Genomic DNA, 27,279 nt, shown 5'->3' with positions numbered 1-27,279 from the left:
CGTGGTTGGTCAGGATACGTTTGGAGAACCTCCGTTAAGTTAACTGGAGTTCTTCAGAGAAGAGCGGAAGTTGTTTTTTTTTTTTTTTCAACTTAAAGCACTTGATGTTGACTAATAAAATGCATTTCCACTGTGAATAAATATAAAAACTCTGCAAAAAAAAAAATCACAACTATAATTTATGTAACACCTCATTTGTCAAAATATAATAATAATAATAATAATAATAATAATAAATTATTATTATTATTTGGGGTTGGTAATATTAGAAAACTGAAGTTAAAACAGTACGTATTTCGATTGGAATGGAATAAAATAAAGCATGAAACGGTTAAATATTACTGAAAATATCAGGTAATAAAATGTAGGATTTTTTTTTCTTTCAAAGCATTTGGATTGAAAAGTTCAAATTTTTGTTGGTCAAGGCTGGTTTGAATTTATTTAATAACGATAATGGCGAAAACAATGCCAGACAAAAAATAAGTATTTTATTTTTGTAATCGTATTCCGGAAGTCGTTCAGTGGTTATGAGCAGTAGTAAAACGAAGACCCCCCTCACGGGAAACTGTGGCAACTGTGGTTTGAAGCTGGAGAGATGCGAGGGACAGAAAAAACAACGAGAAACGTAGGAAATGGAGAAGCGCGACTGGACAGGGAAATAACTGCAGAAATCTAAACAATCCGTCATGCTTCGATACTCGAAGGATCACCGTCTTCGAAGATAAAATAATAATAATAATAATAAAAAAAGACGGGTGTAGGATTGATCTGAGAACTGGGGGGGAACGGGAGGGGTCGATCATGGGGAACGAAGCGAGCCTGGAAGGAGGCGAAGGGCCGCCGTCTGGTCTGCCGGAGGGGCTGGCACCTGACGGAAAGGGCGGCTTCGTCCGGATCTCCGATGGTACTCCGGTCAACCTGAGCGAGCTCAGCGAGGATGAGAGGAGGCAACTGGCCGCGGCGATGTCAAGGGCGCAGGGCAGGCAACCTGGAGCTCCGGCAGCTGCACGAAGGCAGGGATTTCAAACGGCATCATTCAGTGCACTCCAAATATCTAAACGGACCAAGCGTTTTGTGTGTGTGAGGCCTGAGGGGGTGACTGCGTGTGTGTGTGTGTGTGTGTGTGTGTGGTTAAGAAATATGCATTAAGGAGGCGGAGAGTCACATTTACACCCATTACAATGCCACAAATCGCACAAGAAACCCCAGTTTGTTTCTAGAGTTCATTGTGAGGAGGAGTGATGGGAGTCTCCGGTTAAAATTATTATTTTTTTTATGGCTGAATCCACAAAATTGGCTGTAAAGTGGGCAAAGTTGCAGCTCGTGGCGGTGTAAATGAATAACACTCGAGTCACCAGAATGGGCCGATTCGATCGGTCGATCTGTGTGAAATCAGTGAGGAGACACACCTCCAGTAGCCTATTTGTGAGAAATGGTCGAAATGCCTGCTGGGTAAGGAAAATTGTCGTGCCCAATGTTTTTCTTCTCCTTCTTTTTAATAATTTTGCATTTTGAACATCTTAACACTTAGCTACATATATATGCAACCATTATTTGATGGTAAATGTCGCGAATACGTTTCTATTTATCTTAGCACATTTTGATACAAAAACAAAAAAAATCCTGCAAAATTTTGTTAGTGGTATTTACAATGAAGTCATTCAGCCAGAAGATGCATCCCTGTGCGTATCGGATGAAGTAATGGGCCTCTGTGCTAACTCTCTCCAACTAGAGAAAAAAATGTTATTTATAACCGAGCTAGAGGTTGGGGGGGAGGGGTGCATCAATATTAATATGACTATAAATAGAACAGAGACGTTAATTTGTTTTATTTTGATTGTGTTTCCCCAGACGAATTCTGTGTTGTTGTTGTGTTTTTTCGTATTGAATCTCTGCTACATCTCGTGCCGTCTAGGAAACAGGCTTAGCGCTGTCCGTGGTGCTGAAAATACTCACTGCGGCGCTTTTTACGCCAATTATTATTTTGTCGACAGAGCCAGCCCAAGGTTTTATGAGGCCCCAAGCAGGATTTCATTGTAGGGCCACCACATAACACCTGAGCCCATTTATATTCTCCATGTTTTATCTTTTTTTTTCTGCTATTATTATTATTATTTTGTAATTCTGCTGTTTTGTATTTTTGCCTTCTGAACCCTAAAGAGAGGGGTAGGAGGTGATATGAATAATGCTGCGTTTACATGCCAAACATAGAAATAAAAAGCTTTTACATGCAGTGATGGGAAATTTGTGTGCTACTTGAGTTTCTACTAAAACTGTATGCCAGTGGGGCGTGCCGTGGTGGTGTAGGGGATAGCGCGACCCATGTTTGGAGGCCTTGGCCGTCGCGGGTTCGACTCCCGGACCCGGCGATATTTGCTGCATGTCTTCCCCTCTTTCCTGTCAGCCTACTTTCATACAAGGGACACTAGATCCCACAAAAGACCCCCTGGAGGGGTTAAAGAAAACTGTATGCCAGCATTTCCCATTAAATCAATTACAGTTCTTTAGATTTTTTTATATGTATATAATTTAACCTCCAAAAACAAGTTCCCATAAGCACATAATTAGGCATAGGGCAATTGATTTGAATTCTTTTAGTAATTAGTAAAGTTGCCTCTTTTTTTTGCCAAAATACATTTCTTGACTGAAAAAGAAAACACTTAGTAGCATGTTTGTCTTACAAATGATTTCAGACTTAGCTTAGACTTGCACTTTAAAGACCTCATGGCAATCCAGACTCAAGTCTTGTGAAGAAAATTCAGCTTGATCAGAGGTGAACATAAGCTGTTAAGTGTAGACCATTTGAGTAAATGATTTACGTTGCCCCTAAGCTTGTACACACTTGTGTGTATTTGTGGAAAGGACTAATTGTCATGGTAATGTTACACAAAGTACATTTTAATTCTGTGCAATGATTCTCAATACAACCTGCAAGTAAAAGCTTCCTGATTCGTTGATTTTCATGAAGTGCCTGTGTGCGTCTAGCAAACATTTTTAAATGAAGTTGGCAAACAACAGGAACATGTAATGACTTACATCCAGATAGTATTCTTATCATACATATTTTCAAAAACCGAACAAAACTGAAGTATTAAACGAGTCTGTGACATTTTGAAATAAGATTAACTTAATTTACCACAGACCATCTTCTTATATTGCTATTCATCTAATTGTGCCATTACACAGACACTTTGTAGTCATCAAATTAAAAACATTTCTGGATAATTCACACAAAATTTAGTGTTCCTTTTCATTTACTCAGTAGCTTGTACAGTGTTCTTTACTTAGTAATTTACTACTTGCATAGTAACCAGTCTACTGTTATACTTAAGAAAGCTTTTAAATGCTGTTTTATTTCATGATCTCCATATTATTTGAGAAATTCTGAAACTCTTGTAAACTGTGCAGGGTTGCATATTAAATGTATATCCAAAGTATATTTAATTAAACTTTTAGTATGATTAATATATTTCCAAAATATTTTGGTGAATTTCACTGTTTTACGTTGAATTGAATGTTCCAGGAATGTTGAATGTTACAAGTATTAAACTTAGCCTAAGGATACTGATTTGTATGTATAACCTGCAACTGGTCATTCATTTGGTCAGTAGACTCTCAGAGCCCCCACACTAGGAGGGACCCTAAACACGCCCGAAGTTCACTCACCATTCTGACCAGCTCTCCTTTATTCAGCTGCTACCCTTTACAGTAACATATTTCTCATGCGTGTTATGAAAATAATCAACTATATTCATTGCAACATTAAACTTTACTACCTGAGAATTTTATTTCATTACACCACAGCATCCAAGGACCTTCACTGCAGCAGAAACCAATGCAAGTGTGTGTTATAAACATGCACCATCATGCTTTAATCAGTGGCAGCCAATTGGTCCATTAGCTTCCACTGATGCACTTCTCTAAAGTTCCACTTCCACTTGGCATGCGCTGCATTCTGTGTGCAGGTTGGGCTTACAGGCCCTCTCACTTTGTCCTAACATGCAGGCTGCAGCTTACTGCTTCTCAGTCTCTGTCTAATATCTACGCTCCATGTCATTCACCAGTATTTATGTTTCTGTCAGCTGTTTGTTCCCTAAGACCTGTGTGACTTTTGCAGGCAACTGAAACAAAATTTCATTTAGGGGTAAAATGGGGTGAATACAATTTTTTTTCCTTTAAATGTTTAAAGATTGTTAACTCTTTTCATCTTATTGCACTACTTTGTGTTGTTCTAGCAAATAAAATCCTAGTGAATTTAAAGTTAGAGGTTGGAACAAGACTAAATGTAATAAAAAATAAAAAAATTAAAGGGCTTTGAATACTTCAGATAAGCACTGTACAAACTGGTCATATCTCTGATAATTAAGTAAGAAATTGTTGTATTTTCCATTTATATGTTTAATATTGGGTGTAGTTTTTGAGGATGGCACTTGTAATGGTGAGTGTGAATGAGTCAGCAGAAACAGACATGACTAACAACTTGCCGTTCCTTTTAATGAACTTTAAATATTATATGTTGTAATGTCAGATATAAAATGTAACCAGCAGCACTATTGACCTGTTATAGTTGTGTGTTTTCTTTTATTGGGTTCTTTTACTTGTAAACAAATGGACATGACAAGGATCGTTTTGTTTCTGTTCTTTTCAGACCTTCAGAATCTGATGCTCACCAGCAGGTAGGCACCTCCAGGGGCCCTGCAGGTCTAAGTAAAAGTCGAACTGTAGACGCCTTCAACCAGGGTCCACCTGGCAGACCCACACCAGGCCGCAGCCCCTCGTCCTTAAGCCTCTTTGAATCCAAATTCCGGCAGGAGCCAAAAGGCCCGGAGACTAAATCGTCTAGCATGTTTGGCTCCAGTTTCCTCAGCGGGGCCAATCCCCTCAGCGCCGTGTCGTCAATGACGTCCTCCATCACATCTATGGGCGACGCCGTCAACATTCCCAAGTTTGGACTGTTTGGGGACGAGGAGGAGGGCGATGCGACGGCAAAAGTAGAGAACAAGCAGGGAGGGAAGCCACTGGGGAAGGGCCCCCAGCAGGGTCAAGGACCAAAGGGACCACAGCAGGCTGGACCCCCAAAGCCAGGTCAAGGCCCCCCTGGACAGGCACCAAGGCAAGGACAGGGTGCACCCGGTCAGGGACCAAAATCAGGTCCTTCAGGGCAAGGACCAGCTGGTCAGGGACCAAAATCAGGTCCTTCAGGGCAAGGACCACCTGGTCAGGGGCCGAAATCAGGTCCTTCGGGGCAAGGACCACCTGGTCAGGGGCCGAAATCAGGGCAAGGACCACCTGGTCAGGGGCTGAAATCTGGTCAAGGTCCTCCTGGCCCAGGACCAAGGCAAAGCCAGGGGCCCAAATCAGATCAAGGACCCCCTGGTCAGGCCCCCAGGCAAAGTCAAAGGCAGCCGGGACCTAGACCAGATCAGGGTGGAGCTCAGCAGCAAAAAGGTGGCCCACCACAACAAGGACCTGGAAAACCTGGACCAAACACTCAAGGACAGCAAGGCCCCATGCCAGCAAAAGGTTCAGGGGCCCCCGGGCAGCAGGCAACTGGAAAGCCTACAGGTGGACTCTGTCCGCTGTGTAAAACCACCCAGCTCAACACTGGATCTAAGGAGCCACCCAATTACAACACCTGCACTGAGTGCAAGAACCAGGTCTGCAGCCTGTGTGGCTTCAGCCCACCAGACTCAGCGGTAAGATCCTCACAGCTTTTCTTTCTTTTGCTGTAGTTGTATTTTTCTTAAAATAAAAAAAATAAGTAAAATAAAAATTCAAATGGTTAATGATGTCCTAACCAATGAGCTAAAGTGAGATAATTTTATGATTTTTGTCTACATGTATAGCCGGGAGCTTTCCAGTTCTCAAAAGTTCACAGATAATACCACCACAGATTTCATAATGAATGATACACAGGAGTGAACAATGTCATGCATGTAGAAAAGGCATTGATTTTATTCTGGCATTTCTCTTTGAAGAAGAAAAAATATTACTCATGCACTGACGTTGCTGTTTGCATTACATGCTAAACGGCAAGAATAAAACCCCAAAAAGTACAAAATGTATCATTTTGATTCAAGCTTTGCCAGATTATGAATCATATTTATTTGCCAATATTGAGTGAGCAAACAAGAAATTTGACTGGTTTTCAATCATCCACAGTATTCAGACATAAAGAAACAAAACTTTGAGGACAGATAATGAATGTAAAGGAACGATATGTACACATATCTGCAGTCATTTTTTTTATTATAGTCATCATTGTTAAAAGTACTTAGTTAGAAAATAGTGTAAAAAAAAAAAAGATGAAAAAGATTTATTAAGGATACTCGCGCGCACACCCCCCCCACACACACGCATAAAAATAAAAAAAACATTGAGCAGAGGCAGAGACTGGAATTTGAATATTTCTCCTTAATTATCTCTGCTTCAAATGTTAAACACCTGAAAGTGTGTGTAGTTCGGCTCTTTTGAGTTTTCTGAAAGGTTAGAAATATTTTTTACACATGAAGGGCAATAATCTTTCATTTACTTTTTATTTCAAAATAGAAATCTCAGTTGTGGAACTAGTGACATGTTGTTTTTTTTGTGTGTGTGTGTTGGGGGGGGGGGTGGGGGCAGATTCAGTCAGACCTCAAAGGAAAAATGAATTCAGTAAGAGCAAGAAAAATAAGCCAGACTAGTGCATATCTAATAAATGTTACAAATTGTCCAAATAAATCTTTCAAATAAAAACTGGTTATGATGCTCAAATTGAAACTACAGCAGAGTCCAGTAAATCGCTCCTCCCTGATTCTAAAGAGGACATGTCACTTACAAGAGCAACACACATGATCTGGGAAACAGAGTGACCATATGGACTTGGGGAATGTTGATCAAGGTGACTCATATCATGGCCACAGGAAGGAACTCTGCCAGCAAGTGACGACATTCACTCACACATGAACTGTAAATGCTGGTTGGTCAGGAGAAAACCTACTTTTGCAGAACTATTCTTTTTTTTTTTTTTTTTTTTATTTCCATTTTTTTCTCCGAAGAGTTTTTGCGGCGCTAGTGGCTCGTATTTTTTCGACAGTAGGCAGACAGGAAGGAGGGTGAGGAGAGGGGGGAAGACATGCGGCAAAGGTCATCAGGACCGGGAGTCGAACCCGTGACGTCCGCGTCGAGGACTAAGGCCTCCGAACGTGGGGCGTGCTAACCCCCTGCGCCACCACAGCACGCCCCGTAGAACTATTCTTTAAGAAATTCTTCTGTGTGGATCAACAGGAACATTCTTTTTTATTTATTTTCTTTGCCTTTTAAGATGTCAAGCACACCAACATATGAGTAGCAAATAGGTATGCACATATTGTTCTTTTTCTAGATGGTGATCAAACCGTCAACAGCTGGCTCTTTCAACACTGTGCTTGGCATGCTGTGGAGACCAAAAGAGATAGCCAAACAGTAAACAAAAGGCTCTGGCCTCCATTATTTTTTTTCAAGACAGGTGTTTGGGTCTGTAACGGTAAACACTATGAAAGCCAACCATTTTAGCATTAATATTTACTAGAACAACCAACTGCTGTTCTGATTAATTATGGAACTGTTGTGAATTTTGGATTTTGTTTTTTAAAGATGGAAATCGGTCGCTTGACGACGGAACACTGATTTCTTGAGTGAGCTGTTTTATATAGCACTTTTCACTGAGTGGAATGTCACATAAAGATTTACTGTAAACGAAACGCAGAAGAATAGAGAAAACAGATGGAAAGCAATACAAATCTAAAAGTCAATAAACATAGTAATTGGTAGTTTGTAACTGACTAACTAAATGCCTGCTTAATAAAATACTTTCAAATAAGATTAATCAAGGTAAGGAGAATATTATGGGATTCCACAATTTATAGATGTTATGAGTTCAAATGAGCAATCACGTCGCATCCTAAAATGAGTTTTTGGGACCACAAGTGGTAACTTTCTGGCTGACCTTCAAAACCTGTTCAAGGAATTTTATGACCACAAACATCAATGTGACAAGCCTCTAGACGTTTAATTATGTTGTGGTTCGTTTCTTGGGGATGATGGAGGGAACCTCACACAGCTCCAGAGACTTGTTAAATCTGAGGATGTGGGCGAGTTGGTCAGCGCCGGCTTTCAGGCAGAATCAGGAAAGCTTTCCTGGTCTTGTAACACTGAAAAAGCCTGTTTACACCTTTCTCGGTGCAGGCAGGAAGTCATAGAGGGGGGGGGAGCGGAGCGAGTTGTGGAGTTGTTGGTATAAGAGTCCATGTAATCATTTTTTGTGTGAAAGTGGGTTGTGGGTAAATGGGTTAGACGTGCAAATGATTGGATTTAAAACTTGCAGAAGAAGCTGTCGAGGTCTTCAGCCAGTCGTGGAGCGAGATTGTCACAGCGTGTAGTGATGGGTCCCTAGGGATGTTGATCAAGTTCCTCCAAACTGCAACAGCTGAGTAGCTGTTCTTTAGAAAAGATACAGTATATGAGTAGGTTTGCAAGGCACTGTATAGACATGAACATACTACTTCCAGTTTTAAAAAATGTGATGTAATTATATCTTATCATGGTTGCATGTTTTACACTCTATATATCAGAGTTATAGCTCGATGCAGCTATCCCAGGTTTTGATTCCTGATCTTGTGCAATTGGTGTTTCACTTTCAAGCTACTAATGAACAATGGTCACAAAAACCATAACATCTGACTTGTCTTCTTTTCATTTGCAGGGTAAAGAGTGGCTTTGCCTGAACTGTCAGATGCAGCGAGCAATGGGAGGCATGGATCCTCCTGGCATGTCAAAGCCCATGCAAGGCTCTGGCCCACCCTCACCTCAGCGAGGTGGCAAGCCTGGAAAGCTGCTGATAAAGCAGCAGAGCACCTCCGACCAAGGGCTGACGCCGCCAACAACACCAAGGCAGAAATCCCCAGGTTCCTCATCTCCTGGACCCCTTTCTCCAGGCTCCTCATTGGCAGGGTCACCCAAGATTGACCCCAAAACAGGGCGTCCCATTCAGCAGAAGTCCAGCCCTCAGCAGTCTCCAGCTAAAGCCAAACAAGAATCGAGTTTCTTTGGGGGTTTGGGCGGCATCAGTTTAGGAGGGCTGACAGATTCGGCTAAACCCCCCGCAGCGGCTGCACAAGCGGCGGAGTCGGTTACTGGGAAACTATTCAGTGGGTTTGGTGGATTGATGGAGTCATCGAAGCCTCCAACACAGGCTGCACCAAAACAAGAAGAATCCATGGCTGGAAAACTGTTTGGGGGTCTGGGAGGGCTGACGGAGTCAGCAAAGCCTCCTGCTGCTGCATCTCAAATGTTCAGCTTCGGCTCATCGCTTCTGAGCTCAGCCACCACTCTTGTCTCTGGAGAGGAAACCAAAGCACCTGAGTCTCTGCCTGGGTCACCTGACTCTGGACCAGGTTCTCCTCCTGACTCTCCTTTCTCTGCACCTGGATCTCCACCGGATTCCGACTCCGCTCCGGACACCCCGTCTGCCGGAGCCAGAGAGCCCCCCAGACAGGCAGCCGCAGAGCAGGAAGAGAAGTCTACAGCGGCTGAGTCTGCTCAGTCTGAAACTTCAGTTGCCAAGGGAAACTGCCCTCTCTGTAACTTGGAGCTCAACATTGGATCGTCAGACGCCCCCAACTACAGTGTGTGCACTGAGTGCAAGAAGAACGTGTGCAATCTGTGTGGATTTAATCCTAATCCTCATTTGGAAGAGGTAGGAAAGCTATTTATTACTGAAGTACTTTCCAGCTTAACTACGCCTTTTGCTTTTTGAACAATGTACATATTCCTGTTGTTTTTCTGTGTTGTTGCTTGTAGACATGTCAGTCCTTTGGGTGTTTCATGAAAATTGCTCACTGCAGAGATGGAATTAGATGTTTTCAGGGATTCATTTTCCACATCAGCATCTTCCAAAACTTTTAATAATCGATTTGAATTGCTTTTTATAGGAGACATAGAATGATTATTCAACTAAAAACGTAAACATTTTCAAAACTAAAACTGAATTTATTCCGAGATTATGCACACAGGCTCAGAAATATACATATACCACTGCTGATTTTTCTTAAAGATGTTCTTGGTTGTTGGTTATTGATGCTATAGATGAGCAAAATCATTTCTGTTAAGATACAAATCAAAAATCATTTTTGTACCAAATTAATATTCCATGTACCTTTATGTGTGCTAATTCATAGTAAATTCTACTTTGCTGCTTGATTCCAGGTTTAATATTATAACATGTATATGTATTCACAGTTAATCATTTGAGTTTGGTAAATGGCAGGATGTGGTTTCTGGTTGCTTCGATTTATTTTTGTCTTTAGGTAATCTGCTGCATATTTATAACTCTCCTGGAATTCTTCCGTAACGGGAAGTAGAACTAAAATGGTGTTAAACTGTTTTTTGCCTTTTAAACTTAGATTGTTTAGCATGTCTTTGTCAAACCAACCTGGTGCGACCTGGAAAATATCACATGCTTGCTTTTTTTTACCAATACATTGGTAAACGCATGTCTCTTTTAAACTGACATAAAACTCCTTCTTTGTTAGGTATTCTGCCACTAATGCTTAATTTTTTGTTTTTTTAGACATTTTAGAAAATTCTTCAGTATGGAAAATTTAGAACATTTTCAAAAATAATCACAGGCTATTATCGTTCCATTATAAGAATTATTTTAGTCAAATCCCTGACACAATTATTGATACTCAAGCCATTTTTCATTTCATTTTCTTCATTAGTTTCTGCAAATGTTTAATACCTTCAATGCAATTTTCCGGTTTGCTGGACATTAAAGGCCTATTGTGCCAGCTCAGTGTTGTAGAACTGTATCAAACAGCAGACAACAAAGTCTCAACCTTTTGATAACAAACATGGTGGGTCTGGTATAAAAACAATGGAACATCCATGGAAAACATTCACATGCCCACTGTTAAGCATGGCAGGTTATCTGTAATGCTAAGGGCCAGTTTCTCTTCCAAAGACCCGGGGGCCTCCAAAAATGTCCAGCACTTTATTTAGATGTACTTCAGAGTGGAATATTTAAGACTAGTTTTTAAAAATATATATATTTACATCTACTTAAACGTAGACAGTTCATCTTATTTAACCCTAACCCTAACCCTGCAGTCATTTTCACTTTGAGCTCAGAGGACATTTTGCTTTGCCACCATAGAAGAATCTTTCATATTACAAATTGTATTTACAACATTTATCCCTCACAAGTCAACTCTTGCGATTGGTTAACTCCATATGGGCATCCAAACTTCATTAAGCTTTTCATTATCACCATCTAGTTTTGCCGGCCATCCGTTCACCTATGACGCAGCTGAACCTCTGGGTGCATTTTTAAATCCAACTTGGAAAAAATGAATGGCATACAGAATGTTCTGCACACAAGACTTTCGTTGAGCCATCTAACCCCCCTGTAGTGTGTGTCACCTCTGTGTCACTCGCTGTCATCACGTCCAGCTGCCAGCAAAGGTTTGCTCTCTGACGCATGTGAGGGCGTGGCTGTGGATACATGTGCTGTTCCAGGAATAGGAGCCAGGATACTTAGCTGCAGGTTTTTTGTGAGCAGAACTGTGGAACACTGAATGCACACATGGCTGGTGACCCCTCACCTGTTGTAGGTGTGACGTTTAAGTGGCTGTGTTGTCAGCATGTTGCCTTTTTGTTGAGATAAATTGTGGTGAGTGCGCGTGCATATCGCCACGTGCGTGGGGGTAATCTGTATTTCCTTAAAAGATTTAAAGGGCAACAGGATGCTTGTCATCTCCTCTCAGGCTTCATTGTCTTCTTGTCTAATCCCCAACAACGCAACTTGTGAATAAAAGGCACTTGAACAGGCCAGCAACACATCTGATTTTGGTTCTCTGATATTTTAGTCCTTTCACACTGTTTTATCATTTTTTGTTGTTATTTATCTGTGAGCTACCATTTTAGTTATTTTACGGCCATCTATTTTTGTCCTTCTCTTCTCCCCCCACCGTCTCCCTTTTTTTGATGTAAGGGGAATTCTGTAAAAGTATGCCTGGCGCTGAGCAACAATGTTCCTCCAGCTCAGACTTCATGTCATGTTGGCCTTTTCAGTAACGAGAGCGCGTGTTGGAAGAGTCTTACATAAGATGGGAGTGGCACGACTTTGCTAACGAGCGTGAATCAAGGAGTTGGAGTGTTTCATCTCGTCTCACCATCACCGAGAAAATCTACAGCTACGTTTCAGTTTTTATCAGATGGCGGCCTCACTGCCACCGCCTTTAAAACCCGATGTTTTAAAGGCAGGACAGGGACAGGGATGTTTGGTTGGACATTAATAATTGACCAACTCTACTGCAAGTATTACATATGGATTTCAAAATTCCATACATCATTATGTGTACTCTTGGGAAATGGGGGGAAATGACATAAAGGAAGAATGAATCATGGGAATGAACATACCATCATTGTTACTCAAGTTTTGCCCTGAAGATTTTGAAATATTGAAAGTATGCACTTATTGGCGCGACTACAAAGGATGCATAAAAAGTACATTTTTACAGCACAGAATTTAGTCACAGAAATTATGTTTTTTTTTTTTCTAATTGCCAATATCACAACTGACACCCCTAAGACCCTAAAACATCTGTAACATAAAAAACTAATATTTTAAAATATATATTCCATGTGTTTAATTTGATCATTATCGAGGAAGTTTAATGGGGTAAAAATGTGGAAATGTTGGACACCTATGTCTTATAGCCCTTCTTCTTCAAAGGAAAGAAAGCAAAATAAGCTAATCTTTAAAAACCAGGGAATTTCTAGAAAAACAATAGCTGGTCACCTGAACCTTCACATGTTGAGACACAGAGATAAAAAAAACAACTAATTTTATTTCAAAGATAAATTTGGACAAACACGGACACATTTCTATCCATTTTACTGGAAGATCTAAAAGGTAAAAGAGTTTATATGAATGATTTTGAGAACTATACAATTTGACTAAATATTGATAAATGGCGTGCTCGTCCTTAGTGTCATTCATACATCTTTTTACTCTATTTTGCACATCTAAAGAATAGAAACGGTGACTTGTGCAGTGGATACTTTGTCTTCCTCCTTATCCTTATTCTGTGATCACGTCCACATTTTCTCCCATCCTAAACTCCCCATAATCTGCACTGGCAGAAAAAGACCAACAATACACACACCGGCTTTTATCACCAACCTGCCATACATTAGTATTCTAATAGTTTGTACATTTAACACGTCCGCTTCGTTTTGTGTATTACACAATAGGCCGGTCTTTAGACAGATCTGTTTCTGTTTATGTATTTTTATCTGTATTCACTCCATGCAGTGTTCACAGCTCTCAACATCACTTGGCCTAGAGCCTGATGTGAGCAAAAATAGTAACAGCCACAAAAGAGATCCACCAAAGCAGGAGAGGGGAGAACACGAGGGACTAGAGGGCTGCCCCCTCCCACTATCTTCTTTCATCTCACCTCCTTTAACAGTGTCATTCTGTGGGAACCATAATTTTGTTATTTGAAATGGGTAACATTTTAGTCTTTGTGGGATTCTTTTAGTTAAATTAATTAACTAATTTGGAAGTGCAGTGCAAGAAAATAAAAAAAATATCCCTCTTGCAAAAGCGTTTATACCTCTTAAACTGGGATTATTTTGTAATGTTAACACTACAAATTTCAATATATTTTAATGTCAAAGATGAACAAAGTATTATATGGTTATAAAGCTGAAAGAAAACAATGCAATATTTTCAAAAATTATTTGTAAAAGACATCTGAAAAGTGCACTGTGTCTTTGTGTTCTACTCATCTGAGCAAATACTTTGGAAAAACATTGGATGTTGCAATTTTAATTACAAGTTGTATGAGGTATGCCTCTATCATTTTTGCACATCTGAAGATAGTAATGTTTGCCCAGATCTTTGAAAAACAGCAAAAACTCACTCAGACTGGATGCACACAGCGTATGTTAACAATTACGGGAAGTTTTGTTTTTGTCTAATATTCCAAAGGCAATACATTTACATTCTGCACCTCTTAATGTATTTGACCTTTTAGATGGACTTTTACCTGATTTGAAATTTAATTGTCTGGTGCGTTCACAGAAACGGATGGGAGCCTTTAGACGGTACGGGAATGAAAGATTGCTTTTTGCATCTGATGTCATTGCAGTATTCAACAACAATATCATGGTTGTGTGTAAGCTTTCTTTTAGTATGCATAAAATATTCTAAAATTACCTAAAATGTGAACATTTTATAGGGTTATGAATACTTTTGCAATGCTCTGCATCTTTTTTCAGGTTTAGAAAGTGGCGATTAGACCCTCCACAAGGATTTTCCCTCATCCCCTTTCTAATTTACCAATTTCTGCATGCTTTGGCCAGAGCCATATTTTAGCTACTGAGCATTTTGTGCCAAGGAATGACTAGGGGATAAGTGGGGAGGGGGGGGCAAAGCATACAGCGTGCCAGCACTGAGCCTTCATCAGAGACTGGAGGACAGGCAGGCAGAACCTCACTGAGACTTGAAAACCCACACATTCTGGCACCAGCCTCATCTTGTTAGTACAGGCTGTTACATCCTGACTGCCGCTGCTCTCTCTTTCACTCCCCCCTTCCATCCTATTCACATGCTGGCTCTTTTTCATTTTTTAAATTTTTTTTTAATGCATCCGGATGATATATGGAGAAACCAACAAAACAGCTTCGAATAAGGAAAAGGTCTAACTGCAAATAATTCTTTATGCATGAAACATAAAATGAAAGTTCAATATATTTTTGGAGAGTTATAAGATGTGATCTTTTATATTTAGCAGATTCCACTTACATACCAGTGGAATTTTATTGTGCAATGGCAAGAGGAGTACAAACAAAATAACATCTCGATGTAGAAATCATAAGAACAGGCCAGAGGAGAGAAGAGACAATAAGCTACTGTGACAAAAAAAAAGAGGGACCCCGAGTGGACGAAGGGGGGAGTGGGAAGGCAGCGTCATAAAAGATATGGGTATCACCCTCTGCAGCTGTAAGGAGTACAGAGCATGACAACCTGACTGTTGTAATTTGTCTGAGCACTCGTGACTCGTATCTGTGAGTCACTTCCACTGCATTTATTGGTTAAAATTTACTGCCTGGCAAAATCATTTCATGAACATGAGAACCGTAGGATTGTTTAAAAAACGATGGAGGTGTGCAAGGCAGCTTCTTGGCGCTTGGAATCACTTTTTGATCAGAGACGGAGATGTCACTTCTTCAATAAAGCTCGAACAATACAGTATCTGTTATATTGAAATGTTGCCTAGTTACTGGTGTTGGAAGCCAGAGCCAGCGCTGCACAGTGCCGAGACGTTTCTTTGGCTTTTTGTCTGCAGTTGATTTTTAAGAGTTAAATGAGCTTCGTTTTGTCAAAGAACATTTTCTTATTTATTTGGGATGAAATATATTCTATTCCTTATTTAGTTTCTTTTTTCAAATAAGAAATGGTTGCTGTATATTAGTAAAAGAGAACCCATCTGATCTCAGCCCACTGAACCAGATATAGTGTCAACTACATCAATAGACAAAGATCTTTTTTGGCTCGCAAAGGAGCTGAGGCTGTAATGTTCCACCAGCAGCTTGATACATTATAATTAAGATGGAAACTCATCAGTGAGAAGAAGCGCAACAACATTCAGACTTTCATTTTATCAAAAGCTTTAGTGTTTAAAAGTGAATTAAATCACGTCAGATAAAAATCTTCTTTCTAACATTGTTCTTTTATGAAAAGGAAAGCATACTTATTGCTGGATCTGACAGAGTTTTACAATACAATGTGAAGCTCAGTTTTTAATCACAATCTGTTGTATTTTGAGTTTCATTTTTCCTAAGCTTGCATTTCTGTCCTGTTTTGTTGACGTGATTGTTTTCTGTGTTCCCTAATTTACTCTGCACCTTCCACCAGTGCCTCAGCTTCCTGCATTACCCAGTTGTTTCTCATCTGCTAATTAACTCACCTTTTTTAGAATTCCAGGAATCAATCTCCCTGTCAAAAGGAGTTTGTGGGTTTTCTCACTCAGTGTAAGATCCTCTTTTATTGCTGCCAGCCTGTTTTGTTGCTTTCAGGAGTTCAGTTACAATTAAATGCCGTTCTCATCCTGCACCTCTAGCCTTCATTTTGCTGTTGTGGCCTCAAAATAAAAGTAGCTAAAGTCGTAACATTGTGAAAATCTGTAATACGGATCCCAGTTTTCATCCCAATAAGTGCATTAACTATGTTTACTGGAGAAATAAAAACTAACATGGATCCAAAGAAATGCACAGGTTGTCATAGGCCTTAAAAAAGTACTTGACCCAATCGATCACAACATACTGTTTCATAAATTAGAACAGTATGGCATCAGATGTTTGGTGTTTAGAAACAAGCAAGTGGGTGTGTGTCAATCTTATTGTTAGGACATTTCTTTTGGGGTTCTTTAGGGGTCATGATTTGATCCGAAACTAGTTATTCTGTATATAAATATGGATTTTGTATTTCCTTTGTTGATGGTTAAATTTTTTTGACTCATGGAGTGATGTCCATTTTGCTGAGTAAGTTATGAAATCTCCATTGGTTTTGTGTTTGTTGCTTTTGTACATGTTCAGTTTTTTTGTCAGTCTTGCCTTTTCTTTGGCGAAAAGCTGAAAGGAATCTATTTCTGTGTGGAGGCTGCAGTTGGCTCAGTTCCCCTCAGTAGCTCTATTAGAGACAGTGACAGAGGGAATGGGTTGTAAAACGTTCCCGTTGAAATTTCTCGATAACGTCAGTGATGACAGGCTCTGAGGAGGCTGGAGCTCACTAACAGCCTGAATGACTATTTCTATCTGCAGCCATCTCTCTACCTTTCAGTGCCTGCTCTTTCTAGTCTTTACGCCAAACCCCCCACATCATGGTTCTGTGTCAGGAAGCAGTGCATCTCTATACTTTGTCCATCAACATTTTGGTTGCCTTTCCTTGCCTTATTGGAGAAATCCACATACAGGTGTGTTAATCATTCCAAGGCAAGGGCTACAACATGGCGGTTCATGCCTTATTTAATCAAGCTGAGCTGCTACTAAATTCCCCCTCTGTCATCATCTTCCACCTCCGTCCTGTCTTGCTGTTTCTTCATCTTTCCACGCGCAGAGATGGACTGCATGACTCTAAAATTCATTTTTAGCACTAAATCCTGTCGGGGTAGGTTATAGGAGGATGTTAACACATTTGTCAAACTGTGAACTGAGGTATTTGTTTGCACCTCGCTTCTACACAAGAATATTTTGAGTGTGTGCGAGTCTGTGCTATTTTTTGATCTCCAGTCTCACCATATTGATTGTTTATCATTTTTCCGCTTTAGCAAAGCACCATGGGACATTACATACCAACAATAGATCCACATCTTGAATAAAAGCACTCAGGAGGGTGTTCAGTTTACGTAAAGCATCTTCCTCTAGAGTACTCTTTTACAGCAAACACATGGGGATAGATAACACTAATAAAACAGTTGCAGCATGACAACACAGCTAGAAAGGCACTTCACACCAGGTGATTTCGAAGAGGGTTTTGTAGCCACCTATTGTACTTTGCATAAATAGCAAAATGTGAATTATTAGAACAGAGTCAGGACTTTGAATGCAATATGTATTTTTCAGATGAAATGTGTTGATGCTGAGTGTATTTTTGCTTATGTTTACATTTACGAATATTTACATGTTTCTACTTTTTTTTTTCCTAGTGAGGCTATTATCATAAAATTCACAGCAAATGTTGGACACAAATTCCCAAACAATTGTTATCTGAAACTCTGGTGAAATAAGTGGGCAGAAATTATTGAACACATTTACAAAAATGTATGAATTACTTAACAAAAAAGCATTTTTTGTTAATGATGTCTTTGAACTTCTCATGAGAAACTTGTCACATGCATTGTATCATTTGGACCCATTCTTTTACACAAAATACATAATGATATATATATGTATATATATATATATATATAAAGCTTCTTCTTGAATGCTTTAGTAATGAAAACTTTTTTCATGATATATTAAATAGAATAAACCCAGTTCATAATGATCTTTGCAGGATTGCTGAATAAGTTAGACAAGGTTATCTATAATCATTGTTAAACAGATCTGGAGGCTTTGTATTTACTGAATACTTGTCATCGTGTTTGTCTTGCAGAAAGAATGGCTTTGCCTGAACTGTCAGACTCAAAAAGCAATGTCAGGCCAGCTGGGAGACGTCCCACCACCATCCATGGTGTCCCCAAAGAAGCAAGAACCCGCTCTGCCCCCCGGCCCCTCCACCACCCCAGTTCCTGCTGCTGTAGATAGCAAACCTGTAGCTGAACCAATAGATCCAATCCCACCTACTACTGAGATCAAGGTAGCAAATACATCCACACCAGTTTCACCTGAACACACACACACTCCTGTAGAGGACATCCCTCAGGAAACACCTGATTCAGAAGAACTAATAACACACTCATTAGCAGATGAATCACTGTCTGATCAACAGCTTTTAAATTCAAAGAGTTTAGCTGAGATAAACTCAGAAATCCCACCTGTTGAGAACAAACCGCTCAACTCTGAGAGCATACCAGAGGATGGTCCTCATCCTGACACAGAGCTACCTGACACTAACCAACAAACACAGAGTGCAATTTCCAGTGAAATTCTAGCAGCTGAGGAACAACACAGGAGCTGCGAGAAAGTGGCAGAGAATCATCCTCAGTCTGACAGACAAGTTCTTAATGTTGAACCGCAAACACAGTGTGGACCTGCCGGTCAAATCCCAGCAGTTGAGCAACAAGATAGCATTGACATTAAGGCAGAGGGTCTGTGTGTATCCGTTGAAGATGAAGCACAAAGCCAATTGACAAATGCTATTTTAGGCAACACAGCTGGCTCTGTCAAGGTAGAAACTAGGTCGGATGCCGAGATTGCTCAAAGTGAGGGTGCAGCTCCCGCAGAAGATCATAAAACCGTTGAGTCAACACCTGAGAAGCTCCCAGAAGCAACAGTTGAGCAAGCTGCTTCGGTGATCCATGAAAGAGTCACTGAGGAGACTTTACCTCCAGTAAAGCCAGATACTACTGCAACCGATGAAAACAAAGAGAAAATATGTGGCGTTTCAACTGACGAACCCCAAAATATGGCAGCAAAGCTAATTCTATCAGACACAACATCAGACGTCAACAAAAAAGACATCACTGAAGAATCTGGGGCAGACATTGTTACACCAGTTGTTTCTAATGATGTTACTGCAGAAAATATGTCAGCAACAGAGTTAATAACCTCCTTAAACCCTGCTGCCAAAGCCGATGCAACTGACAACGCAGGGGAAGAATTACAAGCAACACCAGCAAACGATACAGAATTAGAAATTTCTTCTGTCATTGAAGATAAAAATTCTCTTGAAGTGTTAGAGGAAGTTGGTCAGGAAGCTGAAACAAAAAAACAGACTACAGACAAAGAAGAGGAGAAAGATTTAGTAGATATCTTTCCTGTTGCAGCTCCATTGGAGAAAGAAACTAATGTTCAAGAGAAAGCAGATATAGAGAACGCTGATGAAACAAAAGGCTCTGAGAAAATTATTGATGACAAGAAAATTGTTCTGGATAAAACACATGAGGAAGATAATGAACAAGTGGGAATTGACACTGAAGTAAAAGTAGGCACAGCAGAACCAGCAGAGGTAAAATCAGAGGAGGGGAAGTCATTAAAAGAGGAGGGAATTGCAAAGACAGATGATGACCAAAAAGTTTTCAGAAAACATGATGATGAAGCATGCTTAATTGGAGCAGTCAGCAATGATGCTGAAAATATTCTAATGGAGAAAGAAAAGGAGGTAGAAAAGGAAAGTGCTGCAGCTGTAACTGTCCCGGAGGAAATGCCAAAAGAAGATGTTCAGATAAATAAAGATATACAGCAAGAAACCAAGTCTAAGGCTGTTGAAGGAAGCCCTGTTGAGACGATGGCATCGTTACAGAAATCCGAAGAAAACGAAAAGTCTCCTGCAGTAGCAGAGGCTGTACCACAGACAAGAAAACAAAACCTGGAGGATAGCACTTTAGAGAATGATGAACAGTCTGACAAAGCAGTGGTTATCTCTGATCCACCATCTGTCGAATCAAAACAGCAAGAAGCGAATGCTGTTGAGGTGTCAGTTAAAAGTGTACAGCCTGTGCTAACCTCAGCCGATATCATTGAAACAAAACCCAGTGATAAAACCTGCAAGGAGAAAGACTGTGCGGGTGAAGTAGAGGCTGTGTTGGGTCCCACAAAATATCAAAATGAGTCTGAAGTTGTTGAGCCATCACTCAAGGATAGGGAGGCAGAAACTGACAAGAAAGAGGATGAGTCACAGGCTGTCGTTGGCAGCCTGCAGGAAGCTATTTCAGTATCTGAAGCATGTGCAGTGTGTGACAAAGATTGCAATACAGTATTTGATGTAGAAGTGAGCTCCACTTCAGAGAAGCGTGAAGCTTCAAACCATGTGTCTGCTGTAGTACCTTCAATCCCATTAGCAGAATCTGAAATCCAGTCTGTAGTTAGTGAGCATGATGCAGGTTTGAAGGAGGAAAGCGCGGAGGAGCAAATGGATGCAAAACCTAAGCCTGTGGAAAAGCATGGTGATGACGATGCAGTTCCTGAGGTGACCATAATGTCTAGCAAGCGTAGCAGTAGATCCTTAAACAATTTTGCATTTTTGCTATATTTTCTAAATTGGTTGTAAAAAGTAATAGCATATAGGAAATGGAAATAGTCATCAGTGTTGAATTATAGTTGAAAATAGCTAACGTCTTTCAAACATGGTTGAATGTATTTGTAATATGTTTTATAACATGTGCTTAAATATATTCAACCAAATGGTTTTTTGTTGATAAAAAATTTTGTAACTTGTCATTACTGCAGATAAGACAAAGCCGTCCGCGTACAAGAATGCTAAAAAATTTTTTGAAAAAGATTGTTTGCTGCCAGAAGTAACAATGCATTTCTTTCTATTTACCAGATCAAACAAGAGGAGTCCTTGAAACAGCCTGAATTGAAAGAAGCTAAAGAAGACAATCTCACAAGCCCATCAGACCTAGCAAAACTAGAAAGCTCTGTGCTTCCCATTCTTGAGTCCCAGGTAGACACAGAGCAGGAGGAGAAACAGACTGATACTTTAAAGACCAGACGCAAATTGGAGGTTCTTCCTCTCTCGCCTGATTCTCCCAGTTCAGAAGAGGATAAAGACCTTTCAGAGAAGAATGCCAAAAGTCCTGGAAAGAAGAAGCTTCTTGTGCCAATTAATATCAAGGCAGATTCCCTGGATGATAGCAGTGAAAGTTTTGGAAAAGAAAGCCCAATGTCAGGAGATGATGAGGAGTTTATCAGGAAACAAATCATAGAAATGAGTGAGAATGAGGATGCCTCTCCATCAGATGAAGAAAGCTTAGTCAGGCGAAAGATTAGAGATGATGAGAAGAAACAGAATGAGAAGAAAGAGACTGTACAGAAAAGCACATCAGGAAAAACAAGACGATTAACTAAGAAAACTACTATTAGTCCCGATGATGATGATGTTCAGGAAATCACAGCATCAGCAGATAAATCTGATGTTATCAAAGAGGATGAGAAAGAACAAAAAGAAGAGGAAGATCAAAGAATTTCTGCACCTCGCAAGTTACAAACTTTTGAGCTGAATGTAACCAGCAGCCCTACATGTATACCTAGTGCAGATGGAGAGCCTGAAATAGAAAGTCTAACAGACTCTCCAGATGATCGGTCTCGGGGTGAAGGGTCATCTAGTCTACATGCATCTAGCTTCACTCCCGGAACATCGCCAACATCTCTTTCATCTATGGACGAGGATAGTGACAGCAGCCCAAGTCATGTTCGTACCGGTGAGGTTAAACAGCACAGAAAAGCCAAGCACCGACAAACTGGGCAAATGCTACCAACTATTGAAGACTCATCAGAGGAGGAAGAGTTAAGGGAGGAGGAAGAACTTCTCAGGGAGCAAGAAAAACAAAAGGGCTCAGGAAAAAAGTCTAAAAAAGACAAGGATGAGATTCGGGCCCAAAGAAGGCGAGAGCATACAAAGACACCTCCGAGCAACCTTTCTCCAATTGAAGATGCCTCACCAACTGAAGAACAGAGACAGGAAGCTGAAATGGAGGAGATCAGACGGTCATCCTGCTCTGACTTTTCCCCCAGTATTGAATCAGATCCTGAAGGATTTGAGATCCATGCTGCAAAAATTGGAGAAGTGCAAAAAACATATCAGCTGCCTATATCTGTATCTCTTCACTCCCCAACAGATGATCAAAACACTGATAAATCTCAGAAGAGAGCTCTCAAATCTGCTGATGAGGCCTATGAAGAAATCATGCTAAAGGCTAAATCTCCAACAGTTGACACAGGTGAAATTCAAGCAGAAAAGGAAACGGTATATGGTGGCATGCTTATTGAAGACTATGTTTATCCATCTCTTCTTGACAATTCTTTTGATCGGGAAGAGACAGAGAAAATGTCTGTTCCTGTTGAACCCAAAAAACTGAGATCGCCCGATGAAGTTTATGAGGACATGATCAAAAAAAGAAAGGAATTCATGCAGCTAGAACAGGAATATGAAAATATAAAGCCAAAAAATGAAACCCCTAATCCAAAAATTGTGTTTCAACCAGCTGAGAGTACCTTCCCAAAAAGCGGCAGAGTGACATTAGGCAAAGATGGGAAGCCACTGTTAGATGCTGAAGCAGCCTATGAGGAGTTGATGAAAAGAGTTCTAACTCCAGGAACAAGCCCAACTCAGCCTGAGCCAGAAATGGAAACTACTTCATCAAAAAAGGTTCTTCACCCTATTCCAGACTTAAAGGTAACACAATGCTCTTCTGGAGAGTTATCCTCTGATGATGAAACTACAGTAAAAAAGGAACAGGTGGTGACGGGAACATCAGATATAATATCAGAAAAGCAATCTGAACATGTAAAAGAAGTATCCGAGATTTGCCCTTCAACCACAACAGAACAGACAGAACAGCAACCTGACAATGAAATCTCTACTTCTCAGGTTGAACTTGTCGACCTTTCTAGTACTGTTCCAAGATCATCAGCTTCTGTGATTGCTAATGTGTCACCCCTACCAACAGTTCCCCAATACACACCTAGTATATCTAGTGTAGTGTCAACAGCTCCCCCTGTCCCTCCTAAGCCAAATATTTTGCGCCGGGCTAATTCTCAGGAAAAAGGAGAAGAACCTGTTGCACCATCCCAGCCTCCTCCCACTCCACCAAAACCCACAGTTTTCCCCAGGAAAGCCCCAGTTCCACTTCCACCTCAGGCTTCAGCACCTGTGAAAAAATCTGAGCCAGTGACTATGACTTCACCCCAAGGATCGCCTGTTAGACAAGTTGTTACTCCAACGTACAAACCTCATATTCCACCTCCTGTTCCTCCAAAGCCAGCTATTCATGGGATTGTAGACAGTCACAGACCAGCACATGGTGCCAAACCACCAATTGCACCAAAGCCTGGTTCACAGCCACCTTCACCTGCTCATGCCCCTCTTCCAACAAGACCTACGGTACTTCCTACTGGTCCAAATGACTCAGTCCTTAATTTGAGCCCCTCTACAGAGAGCAAGACATTTCAACCTTCACCAAAGTCTCCTTCTTCCCCAAGATATGCCAGCAATCTTCGTGACACGTATGTAGTCATCACACTGCCATCCCAGCCTAGCTCTCCAGTTGACAATGTCACAACTCAAGCCCCCTCCGGTCCTGGACCGGTATGTCCCTCAAAGCAGGGTCAACATGAGAGCTATTATCAACCACAGCCTCAACACCCATATCCAAAGCAAAATCAACAACAACCAACCCCTCCTTCTCAGACAACCAGAGTGCCTCTGGCATATACACGTGTCACAGAGTCTATTGAAAAACAAGAGATTTGTAGCCCAGAGAAACATGTTTCTAGTTCTTGTCACATAATTGAGGCCATATCTGCTTCAGCACAGCCATCTGTTATACCTAGCCTCATATCTCAAGTGGTTACTACGGAAGTTCAAAGAACCACTGTCTCCGTTGTTCATGAAAGAACACCACCACCAGTACCAGCTCCAAGAGCAACTGGTGTTCCAATGTCAATGGAGAAACCTAAGCCTCAAATGCTAGCACAGACTGAAACGACCTCTCTACCCTCTGAGGTGGTAGATCTTAGAACTGTTAAGGGTGATTCAGATTCAAATATGAATGGTGTTGATCTGTCCACCGCTCCAGATTCAGGACGTCAGTCTTTTGTGAGTGATGTCAGTCGCCACACCAGTGCAGTGCAATCACCTGTGGTCAACCTCAGCACTGAATCCTCCACTGTTTCAATAGTGACTGACAGCATCACTATTGTGACCTGTTCTGCCACAATACAGCAATGTGACAATATAGAGGTTTCTCAAGTCTCCTCCATGCCCCTTCAGTTAACAAAAAATAAGGCTTTTGAACCTGTTTCTCAAATTGTATATCGACCAGTTGAGTCTCAGCCCTCCACTCTTGCAACAGCAGAAATCCCAATTAACCTTTCAGTTGGATCAAATACAGGCCCAGCAGGTTTCCAAGCCATGCCAGTCACTGCTTCAGTCCCTCCTGTGGCAACCTGTGTTGCCAATGGATTAACTACAGGAAGAACCACAGTGGCAGGAGCTGTTGATCTTAGTACCTCAAAACCTTTCAATACTTTGGTATCAGTTGATGTGACATCTGCAGACGTGGTTACAACCGTAATCACAGATGATGGCAAACCAGTGGATCTAACAGCAGGAAAGAGAGCTGTGTGCTGTGATGTGTACAAGCTGCCATTTGCAGGAAGTTGTGCAACTCAGCAGTCTACCACACCTCTACCTGAAGATCGTTTTGGATATCGTGATGACCATTATCAATTTGACCGAACACCTTATGGCATGAGAGGGTTTGGTGGAATTAAACCCTCCATGTCAGACACCAATCTTGCAGAAGCTGGGTTATTCATATACAAGAGTAAGAACAGTTATAATTTCAGTGTCACAACAGAGGGAGCAGTAGATCTCACCTCATCGAAGATATCAGACGCAGGTCAGTGCAGTGACATTGCAGATCTGTCACTTAAATGTCACTTTGAACTGCCACCGCTTATTCATGGCTAATGTGGATTTTTCATTTCTTTTGTTTTATTTTGCATGGATTTTATTGTGTTTTTTATTCAACATAATTTTTTTGCATGTGCCTGTTTTGCTTCTTCCACTTCTATGTAGAATTGTTGTTTTTTTTTTATCTTGGCAGCATTTTTTTTATTTGCTGAAGGCATGGCTTGATTCAGAATGAATTGTCTAAAAACATGGACTAAAAATATATTTTTGACTTTTGACAGGTGAAGCTGTTGACTACTCCAAGAAAGGCAGTTATGCAGGAATGACAATCCCCCCATATTCCCATTCAAGTGCCACAAGCGCTGTCAGTTCACTCTTTGGGACAAGTAGTGTTTTAAGATCATCAAATGGAGTGGTCTATTCATCTGTTGCAGCGCCAGTCCCATCAACATATGCAATTACTACTCAACCAGGATCCATATTTAGTACAGCATATAATACCTTTTCTGGTATGCACACAAGTGACACCATGCCTTCTTTGTCCAATCTCCAGAATTTACCACTTACAAGATCCCAAAGTTTTCTCTCCACCATTTCCACAACAGAAGAACAAGGAGATGCTCCTCTTAACCTGGAGATCTCAAAGGGAGGTGTTGCTGCTGTCAATGGTACAGCTACAGCAGCGACATCTTTATCCCTTGACACATATACAGATGCATCCCTGGAGGCTATAGCCGCTTCACTGGAAGCTCTCTCGTCCCCGATGGTTCCTGGAGATGGCCAGTATCAGGCAGAGCGAGAGAGGCTGGAAATGGAAAAGCTAAAGCAGCAACGCTTAGCTGAGGAATTGGAATGGGAGCGGCATAATATTCAGCGATTCCGTGAACAAGAACAGCTCCTAGTACAGAAGGAATTAGAAGAGTTGCAAGCCATGAAGCAGCAGATCCTGACTCAACAGGAGGAGGAAAGACAGGCTCATCTTATGATGCAAAAAGAAACATATGCTCAACAACAACAGCAACTTGAGCAAATACAAAGACTCCAAGAACAATTGCGACTACAGTTAGAAGAGCAAAAGCTTCGTCAGATGTACCCAGGTGCAGACATCCCAGGACATGGCATACAGGAGGCTATTGTCTTAGGACCTGATGGCACAGTGCTTTCTCGAAAAATTACAGATAGCGGATGTCAGACTGATGAGGAGGACGAAGCACTAAGCAAAGCTTACACAGCAGGAAGAAAAAAGAAAAGTGTTAAAAAGAGTGTTGATAGCTGTGTCCAGACTGATGATGAGGATCAAGATGAATGGGAGGCCCAGAGAAGTCGACAAAGCCGTCCCCGTACTGCTAGAGGTGATAGGGGTGGTGGGTCAGAATTGTCTCTTCAAGCCCACACTGAAATTTCTATACAAACCGACACAGATGGAAATATTCGAATGGACACGAGAATGGAGGTGTCAGACTCAGAAAGGACCTCACCAAAGAAACGTCCTACTCCCTTAGAAATAGCCCAGTCTGCCAACCTAAAACCAGAATTTTCTTCCCTTCAAGCTCATCCTAAATCCCCTAAAGTACTTTATTCTCCTGTATCACCATGTATATCACCTAGCAAATCCCTTGAATTTGTGTCTTATGATAAGTCCCTAGGCGATACCAGCCCACAAAAGCTAAGGGAAAGCATTGACCAATCAAAATCCTCTCCAGCAAGTCCTCGGGGACCCAAAACCATGCAGCGATCGATGTCTGACCCAAAACCCATGAGTCCAACAGGAGAAGAAAGAGCAACATCTGGTACGCAGTATGGGGATGGCCAACCGGTGAGTACTACATTCTCTTACACCACAGTGACAAATGTCAGACACTTGCACAAAGGTAAATGTATTTTGTCAATTGTCAGAAAATGAGCAGGATGCTGCTGGTGTTATTTTTTTCCATTTGCTTTGTAATGAGTAAAATGGATTTAAGTATATTTAAGGAAAACATTTTTCTGTCACAGCAAATTTCATGAAAAAAATTCTCCCTAGGCAAGTTACCATTGAGAATCCCATGCCTTCATTAATTGTTGGGGAAAGTAAGCTGAACATGCAGAAAGAAATGTTGACTCTCAGGTTTTAAGAAAGACAAATTGCTACTTTGTTGGACTGTAGAGTACACGTTAAAGTTTTGTGATTT

At 40.9% G+C, this 27,279-nt stretch overlaps 1 protein-coding gene across 6 annotated transcripts in view; it reads left to right on the top strand.

Annotated features, from left to right (window-relative positions):
• The first annotated feature begins 564 nt into the window (after positions 1-564).
• The window catches only part of LOC102232116 (protein piccolo-like), a 53,855-nt gene continuing 27,140 nt past the window's right edge, over positions 565-27,279 (top strand). For all 6 annotated transcript variants that reach the window (XM_023349760.1, XM_023349759.1, XM_023349761.1 and 3 more), the window contains exons 1-6: positions 565-1,013; positions 4,649-5,696; positions 8,723-9,715; positions 18,185-18,388; positions 21,017-25,094; positions 25,390-26,924. In XM_023349760.1, coding sequence (XP_023205528.1) covers positions 802-1,013; positions 4,649-5,696; positions 8,723-9,715; positions 18,185-18,388; positions 21,017-25,094; positions 25,390-26,924 — 8,070 coding nt within the window. In that variant the 5' untranslated portion in view covers positions 565-801. The remainder of the gene's footprint in view (positions 1,014-4,648; positions 5,697-8,722; positions 9,716-18,184; positions 18,389-21,016; positions 25,095-25,389; positions 26,925-27,279) is intronic.

This window comes from Xiphophorus maculatus, chromosome 17 (assembly GCF_002775205.1).
Source record: "Xiphophorus maculatus strain JP 163 A chromosome 17, X_maculatus-5.0-male, whole genome shotgun sequence".
NCBI classification, from domain to species: domain Eukaryota; kingdom Metazoa; phylum Chordata; class Actinopteri; order Cyprinodontiformes; family Poeciliidae; genus Xiphophorus; species Xiphophorus maculatus.
The sequence above is the reverse complement of the archived record's forward strand: the minus strand, read 5'-3'. Positions and strand labels throughout refer to the sequence as shown.